This window comes from Lipotes vexillifer, unplaced genomic scaffold (assembly GCF_000442215.2).
Source record: "Lipotes vexillifer unplaced genomic scaffold, Lipotes_vexillifer_v1.1 scaffold591, whole genome shotgun sequence".
In the NCBI taxonomy this organism is placed as follows: domain Eukaryota; kingdom Metazoa; phylum Chordata; class Mammalia; order Artiodactyla; family Lipotidae; genus Lipotes; species Lipotes vexillifer.
In genome coordinates this window covers 3,018,896-3,027,256 of record NW_006791954.1, presented here as the reverse complement: position 1 = coordinate 3,027,256, position 8,361 = coordinate 3,018,896, and the positions used below count along the sequence as shown (strand labels likewise).

The 8,361-nt window shown below is 41.2% G+C and overlaps 1 protein-coding gene across 2 annotated transcripts in view; it reads left to right on the top strand.

The window, feature by feature from the left end:
• Positions 1 to 115: 115 nt before the first annotated feature.
• The window catches only part of KPNB1 (karyopherin subunit beta 1), a 23,400-nt gene continuing 15,154 nt past the window's right edge, over positions 116 to 8,361 (top strand). The window contains exons 1-6 of one of the 2 annotated variants that reach the window (XM_007465134.1): positions 116 to 155; positions 260 to 318; positions 2,478 to 2,660; positions 5,121 to 5,321; positions 6,222 to 6,374; positions 8,036 to 8,095. In XM_007465134.1, the coding sequence (XP_007465196.1) occupies positions 116 to 155; positions 260 to 318; positions 2,478 to 2,660; positions 5,121 to 5,321; positions 6,222 to 6,374; positions 8,036 to 8,095 (696 nt within the window). Of the gene's footprint in view, positions 156 to 259; positions 319 to 1,011; positions 1,191 to 2,477; positions 2,661 to 5,120; positions 5,322 to 6,221; positions 6,375 to 8,035; positions 8,096 to 8,361 lie in introns of those variants that run through there. The other variant, XM_007465135.1, reaches the window with a different exon arrangement.

Below are 8,361 nucleotides of genomic sequence, written 5' to 3'. Positions count from 1 at the left end.
GCCCCCCGCCCCCCCCTCCCTACCCACCCGACCCCCAACCCCCATCCCCAGTTAGAGCCGCCGCCCGAGAGGCCGGGCCGTCGTCCTAAGAGGAGTCGCCGCCACCACCTCCGCCATGGAGCTTATCACCATCCTCGAGAAGACCGTGTCTCCCGGTAGGACGCGGGGGCCGGGGGGTCGAACTGAGGTGATTGGGTGGGGGGAGGGGAAGCCCTGGCCCCTCTGACCCTGTCCCCTTTCCCACTTTCCTTCCCCCCAGATCGGCTGGAACTGGAAGCGGCGCAGAAGTTCCTGGAGCGTGCGGCCGTGGAGAACCTGGTGCGTGCCACCCCGCCGTCCCCCATCCCGCCGTCTCCCCATCCCCTGCATGTGGGCCTTCCCGCCCTCCCGGAGGCCCAGGCCTCGGGAACCCACCCCGCCCCATCCCGTCCCCCTCCCCCCCCGTCCAACCTAACCCCGCCATCGGGAAGCCGGTGGGTGTGTCCCGCCCCGGGCCCGGCATCTGGCCAATGGCGCGGCGCGCCGGGGTGCCTGCCACCCAATCGGCGTGCAGCCTGAGGGCGGCGGTGCAGCAGGAGGGAGAAAGAGGGAGGGAGGGGAGGTTAGGTTGCGCGGCGCTGCGTGTTCAGCAAGGGTGGGGGTGGGGGAGCCGGGCCTAGGGGCCATGTGGAAGCTACGAACCCCGCCGCCCGCCTTGTTCGTACCGGGGCCGGCTTCTCCTTCCTGTCCCGTGGCCCCTGTGATTGTCCGCCTACTTCCCAGAGCTCTACCGTTTCCAGTCTCCCTTGGTCTGTGCTCATGGCCAGGCCTGCACCCGAATGCCTCTTAACCCATTTCCGGCAGTGTTTCTCCCTTTCTTGACTGGGTATTCCTCACCCGGCTTTTTGTATTTCCCCCCCGCGCCCCCCCGGATCAGTAGAGACTAAATCTGCACCCAGATAACAGGCTGAGGCTCATCCTTGAGATCGGGCCTGTTTCCAGAGGAAAGTTCCTCGTTTTTCATATTTTCAAATTTAAAGGGTACAGAACAAATGAATGTTAAGTCCCCTAGAGACTGGACCTCTGTATAAAATTGTGAGACGTATTGGTTGAAACAACCTTTGTGCCGGTAATGTTTCTCTTTGGAGTCCCTCCTGTTGGGGGGATGGGGAGCAGAGAGAAGGGTGAATGATACTAGACATCTTTTAAAGGTAATAGTTCACTGTAACCAGATGTGTTCTTTTGTGTTACCTAGGCAAAATAACGCAAGAAAAAAAGATGTATTTTTATTTTATACAAACTGCCTTTGAATGGTTTTTTGGTTTTTTGTGTTTTGTGGAGTTTCGTGTTTTTTGTGGGTTTTTTGGCCTTTCCATGTGTTCGTTTTTACTACTAATCTTTTTATCCTTAACTTTCCATAGAAAAGATTTTTATCTACTAGTATAGACTGATAATATTTCCATTTGTTATATATTCCTCTTTTGCTAAATTTGCAAGGAGCCTTTTCTCTTATTCCTAACATTTTATCTTATTCCCAACATTCTTTAGTGGTATATAATTAATAAAACTTTTAAGAATTATTTCCTACTGTGGTTGGAGGACTTGTTAGTGGTAAACTATCTGCTTTTAGTTTATCCTGTTAGCTTTTCCATTGGAGAGAGCAAGGAAGACTAGTGTGTGTTAAAATTTTTAAACCAAATTTTTAAAGCAAATTGGGGACCTGAGCAGTACAAAAGATTGAGTATACTTTTCAAGAATCTACAGTAATGTTTAAACAACTCAAGAATAGGAACAACTCAAGGAATAGGAACCTTTAGTGTGTTAACTGTTGCCTATTAAACATGAAGTCATTTTCCTTGACATTTTTATCTTTTCAGTTGCCCCCTATTTCTAAATATTTGTTATCACTTTTTCCTTATAAATCTTTTTCCACTGTTACCATTTTGCTGAAACACTGAAAACTAAACTAGAGAACACTAACTAGCCTCCTAACTCTATGTTTTACATTTAGAAGTACTTCCCTCTCATACCTGCTTCCATGAGATCAAAAGCCACCCTGGGTGTCATTCTTTTTGGACTAAGAATTTTTTTTAATCTAAATTTTAAAAGTAACAATTTTACTTTCTACCCTGTCATAACATGTTCATTTAACAAATACAACTTACTGAGTACCAGGTTTTGTTCTAGGTATGAAGAAGAATCCTCTACCAGATTGTCAAGCTTGCTTTAATTCTGGGGGATCTGATGTGAAGATTTGGGCACTCTTAGTTGATGTTGATAGGAAAACCTGTAACTCCTTGTTAAATGCTGAGTCTGTGTGAGAAGATGGATGACTTCCTCATGTACCAAATAACATTTTTATAGGAATCTTGAAGTAGATATTTTGGCATTTTCCGAAATATTGTATGTCCTAAAAATTTTAGGTTTTCCCCTGTTTTTTGGTGCTATTCTCAATTGGTAAAATTCCTAAGAGGTATTATTCATTCACATCTTAACAGCCCACTTTCCTTGTGGAACTGTCCAGAGTGCTGGCAAATCCAGGAAACAGTCAGGTTGCCAGAGTTGCAGCTGGTCTACAAATCAAGAATTCTTTGACATCTAAAGATCCAGATATCAAGACACAGTACCAACAGAGGTGGCTTGCTATTGATGCTAATGCTCGACGGGAAGTCAAAAATTACGTAAGTAGCTTTCATCTCCTTGTGGTCACACTAGCCTGGGGAATGTCAGTTCTTTGGTCATCTGCATGGGAAGGAGCTGACAGTGCAATAGATGTCTGGGATCTAAACTTAACTTGAAGGTAAAAAATGTATTTGATACAACTCTTCTTTCTCAAACTGTCTTTATCCAAGTGATTCTTCCTTAGTTAACTAACACTTAGCTCTTGCTGAACTTCTGCTGTAGATAGTTCTCATTGTTTGGTGATTTAGGCATGGCACTGTGCGGAGTCAGAAGGGGAATTAAATGATCTCCTGGGCTTTCAAGCCCAAAGAGTTTGTGAAATAAGATTATGACATTAATCATGTTTTTATCTACTTAGCAAATAATGAGAAACTTCTAGAGACATCTGGCTTTTTGTCAAGGTGTTTAAAAAGTGAGCTGATGGATTTTTAGTTTTTATTTATTTTTATTTTTTGAGGAAAATTGAATGTCACTTGTTGCACTGCATTATGGAGTTCTTGTGATTTGCTTGGTGAATTAGAAATCCATAATTTTTGCTGCAGCAAAGAACTCAGAATATATGGACGTATATGCTTTTTTTGGGGGGGGTTCTTTAGTGGCCTGTGTTACATGGATAAGGCACAGAGAGTAGTAAGTCAAACATCTGTGCAGTCATCTGTTGGTCCTTGGTATTTAAGGAGAAACCAGTGGGGGGATTTCTGCGTCTGTACTTGTGCTAGTCGTGGTTCTGCACATCAATCTTCTATTTCCTGGTTCTGGGTGTCAGCATTAGGTAAATTAGTGCTCTTTACGGCAGTAACTTCTCTTTCTAATTATGTACCTCCTTCCCTCTTCACTCTTGCATGGAGGAACTCATGACAGGAAACTAGGTTACAAAAGCCAACTTATTTTGAATCTTCTTTGGAATATGTAGAGCTATTTCTGTCCACATTGGGTTTCCTTATATAATAACATTTTAATCCTCCTCTCAGTAATTTGATATAAATGAAGTTTATTCCATTAATCACTGGAAATCTTTTGTTGTTGTTGTTGTTTGTTTGTTTTTGTATTTTGGCCGCGCGCGTGGCCTGCGGTATCTTAGTTTCCCACCCAGGGATTGAACCCATGCCCCTGCAGTGGAAGGGTGGAGTCTTAACCACTGGACCACCAGGGAAGTCCCATAATCACTGGAAATCTTGATAATTAACTGTATTCATTCGATTTCTCGTTTTCCTCAAATTACACAATAGTAAATGAGAGAAGACATGATTGGAACTGTAGTTGACTTTGGAGGGGGGCACATCAATCTTAACAACAAATTTAAAATTTTTGAGTAAGAATTTGTATAGACATTATTGAGCTTTCATGCATGAAAAAAATAGCAGTTATCTTGGGCTTTTTTCCCTTTCATAGCACATCTGGTAATACTTTTTCAGTGCTGGTGGTTATTTTTTAAAATGTGGGTCTGGACACAGTTGAGAGCTAATTTCTTACTCTTATTTCTGATAATTGACTACTATCATTAGGGTCACCCCTAGTTTTAAAAAAATAACTTTCAGTACTCAGGATTTAGACATTTGTAGTCTCTAAATCACCTCAAGTAATATTAATTAATGGTCTTCTATAAGCAATTTAAAGGAGAAAAGCTAAAGATAGAATGGGATTCACTTATGTACTAGGAGATGGTGCAATATAGTATAAAGGCACCCTGTATTTCTTAGTCAGACTTGGATTAATACCTGTTCAACCCCTGCCCTTTTGGACAATTCATCTCATCCCTGCTCCCTGCCCCCTTCCCCATAACAGTTTTTGTTAAAGTCCAGTCTAGCTCTGGTAGCCCTAGGGAGCAAAACCTTCATTTAGAATCAATCAGAACTGTTACTGGGTAGAGCTGTTGGGAGTGGGCAGGGCTGATGATATACCATATAAGGGGGAAGGATGGGGATTTCATTATTATTAGCTACAAAGCAGGATACTAAGTGACCTGACCTAGTCAGCAGAGCTGGCTTGAATATCTGGCAGCTACTCTTTGTCCTGTGTTCATGCCAGGAACAGTTAACTGTTTGCCTTTTGAGTGGACTGGTGATTCTTAGTGAGTTCATTGACAGAATTAGCTGATCATGGTAATGATTAACCCAGGGTCAGTTGTGGCTTCATTCTTTATCTGTACCTATGCCTTTGCTACTTTCTTACCTTGTGTTGAACACTGAGGTGAGGTATCTGGCTTTGGAGATTCCATTTGGAAGTAGGAGATAATTGGTTTCATTTCTAGGCTCTGGGGCAGTGCTGATTGTGCTGCTGTTGGTATTGAGGCTGGCTGTTTTCCCAACAGGTGGCCTACACTGTATATGCCTTTTCCTACTTTTCTGTATTATAGAAAACTCAGAGACTGATGTAAGAGGGATGCTGGTAGGCAAAATATATTCAAGTAGTATTAAAATTGATATCTTTTGTCTTTTTGTGTGTGTACCTGCATACAGGTTTTGCAGACTTTGGGCACAGAAACTTACCGGCCTAGTTCTGCCTCGCAGTGTGTGGCTGGTATTGCTTGTGCAGAGATCCCAGTGAACCAATGGCCAGAACTCATTCCTCAGCTGGTGGCCAATGTCACAAACCCCAACAGCACAGAGCACATGAAAGAGTCGACATTGGAAGCTATTGGTTACATTTGCCAAGATATAGTAAGTGCTGTATCTAACTTATATACCTCTGATTCCCTCTAGTTGTAACATGCATGGTATTAGAATTATTCTTTATCATCATGAAGAAAACCAAGCTATTGCAGTGTTTTGAAAGTAGGGCTGCTTTATTTGTTATTTTAAACTTCTATATTTAGATAGTTAATTTATCCTCATATTGCTAAGCATGCCCTAAAGGAAAGAGACTTAAGGTTTACAAACTCAAGATGGAAATCCTTATATGGAGGGGCATAGATATTCTCTCCTCTCCTTGATCTGATCACTTTCTGAAGATTCTCAATGTACCAAGGATGCTGTGTTACTTTTTCAGTTACTATTTTACAGAAACAGTTTGCCAGCTTTTGCTATAGTGGTTTAACCACTGGAGCCACAACACAGTATGTTAAATGCAGCCCTCCTAGGACTGTTGTTGCTGCTGAGGTTACTACTCTTGGTGTCTGTTTTGATATACAGATTTGATGAAGCAAAGAAGTCCACAGCACTTGACCTGGACTTAGACTCCATAGATGTGCCCAGGTGTTGATCCTTGGTCCTCAGATGTTCTGAAGCTTTACTTCAGTTGGTACAGATGGCCTGGAAAAAAACACCAGACTGCCATCTCCATTTGCACAGAAGGGGAAAAAAAAAGCCAGCATTACTTCATGCCCAGAGTCATTATGCTAAGAAGCAGAGATGAAGTTGATGAGTTTAACTTGTTTCAGTTCAATTTTGGACTACCAGACCCTGGGATATTTTGCAGGTGGTTTGTCCCTAAATGGAAATGTGTGGGAAAAGATCAGGAAAGTCTCATGATACTCTCTCAAATAGATTTTACAGTTGAAAGGACTGCTGATTAGTCATGAGCTCAGTTATTATATTCACTGCACTTCTCTGCTGTTTCAGGACCCAGAGCAGCTACAGGATAAATCCAATGAGATTCTGACTGCCATAATCCAGGGGATGAGGAAAGAAGAGCCTAGTAATAATGTGAAGCTAGCGGCTACTAATGCACTCCTGAACTCACTGGAGTTCACCAAAGCAAACTTTGACAAAGAGGTAAGTGTCTCTTGATTAAAAGGTGTAGGTTCAGAGGGTGAGGCGTGAGAGTTAAATGAAAGTTTTGTTTTGTTTTGTTTTAAGTTTATGACTTAGAAGGTACCATCTTGTTTAGAAGCATTTATTTCCCATCTAGTTAAGATTTGTGTTGTGTGAAACGGCCATGGAGTAGGTGTTTGCCATTTCTCATCAGACTTCTGGGAATAATGTGATCTAAAATGTTTCTAGGTTTAGGTTTTCCCTTTTGCAGTCCAAAGTGTGAGTATGTTTTGGGTTTTTTTAAAAAATATTATGCAAATTGGGCTGTTTCATACTTCCTTAGGAAAGTGCTTTTGAAAATTAATATATAAATAAAGTTTATTTTGCCTGAAAGTATTTCCCCCTATTATTTATTTTTAGTTGTGTTAAAATACAATAAAATAAAGTTTGCCATCTTAACCATTTTTAAATGTAAAGCTCAGTAGTGTTAAGTATATGCACATTGTTTTGCAACCAATCTCCAGAACTTTTTCATCTTGCAAAACTGAAATTATATTAACTCCCCATTTTCCCCTTTACAATCCCTGGCAACCACCTTTATACTTTCTGATTCTATGAGTTTGTTTAGACAGTTTATGTTAGTAGAATCATATAGTATTTGAATTGTCTTTTTGTGACTGGCTTATTTCACTTAGCATAATGTCTTGGGTTCATGCATGTTATAGCATGTGTCAGAATTCTCTTTTTAAGGCTGAATAATAATTCCATTATATTCATTTGTTGATGGGCATTTGGTTTGCTTCCTTCCACCTTGTGACTATTGTTAATAGTGTTGCTGTGTACGTGGGTGTACAAATATATCTTTGAGAAGTTGTTTTCAGTTCTTTTGGATATATACCCAGAAGTCGATTGCTGGGTGATATAGTCTGAAAGCATTTTTGTGCGTTTGTTGACGCTTTAGTTGGGCTTTTTGCCTTTTCTTGGCCTTAGGGTGGACAAAGTAGGAAGGTCTAAGAAACCAAAGCAAACTGCAATTCTAATTGCTTGGAAAATGTAGTTCCTTAGTCTTCTCCTGTATCTTACCACATTTGATCTGGGTTTGTTTGAATTCCCTTAAATTTAATTTTTTTTATATTTAATTTTTAAAATTTATTTATTTATTTATTTGGCTGTATTGGGTCTTAGTTGTGGCATGTGAGATATTACTTGCAGCATGCATGATCTAGTTCCCTGACCAGGGATTGAAGCCAGGCCCCCTGCATTGGGAGCTCAGAGTCTTAGCCACTGGACCACCAGGGAAGTCCCTCTCTTAAATTTTAAATACAAGGAAGGGGGTTTTCCTAATTGTAGGGGGGTTTTTTGTTTTGTTTTAACCATCTTTATTTCAATCCTGTGATCTACATTTTCCTGTCTGCTTCCTTCCTCAAGTCTTGTTAGTGAAGGTCATTTGGGGGATTAAAAGATTCAGGACCTCCTTAGAGGGCAGGTCATATAGTAGACACTGGGGGCAAACTCTGTAGAGCCTTCATAGTCCCATTACTGTGTCAGGAAAACCTGCTTGATTGGTCCAGGGTTGTGTGGGTCCCTAAGGGAGTGAGAGTTTTCTTTGAAGGGATAGTCTTGTAATCTTCATATATGTGGTTTATACTCTTCTCATTTTCTTCATTTTTATTCTTTTGCAGTCCGAAAGGCACTTTATTATGCAGGTGGTCTGTGAAGCCACACAGTGTCCAGATACAAGGGTAAGTGAGAGGTCATGTGAAAAATTTGTCTTCTATCTTTCCTAGGAAATGCTAACTCTAGCATAGTAGTTTGAAATGTTGGAATCTGGTGACTTCAGAAATAGGTTTGACTAATACTGTTATTAAATAAGAATTTTTCTTCACTGAATTGGAGAAGAGGGAAGAATAGTCCTTGGAAAGCTAACATGATGGAAGTTGTCATCTTGTTAAAAAAGATTTAAGGGAGAAATGGTTTTTGGTCAGCCTTGCTTCCCCCCCCCCCCCCC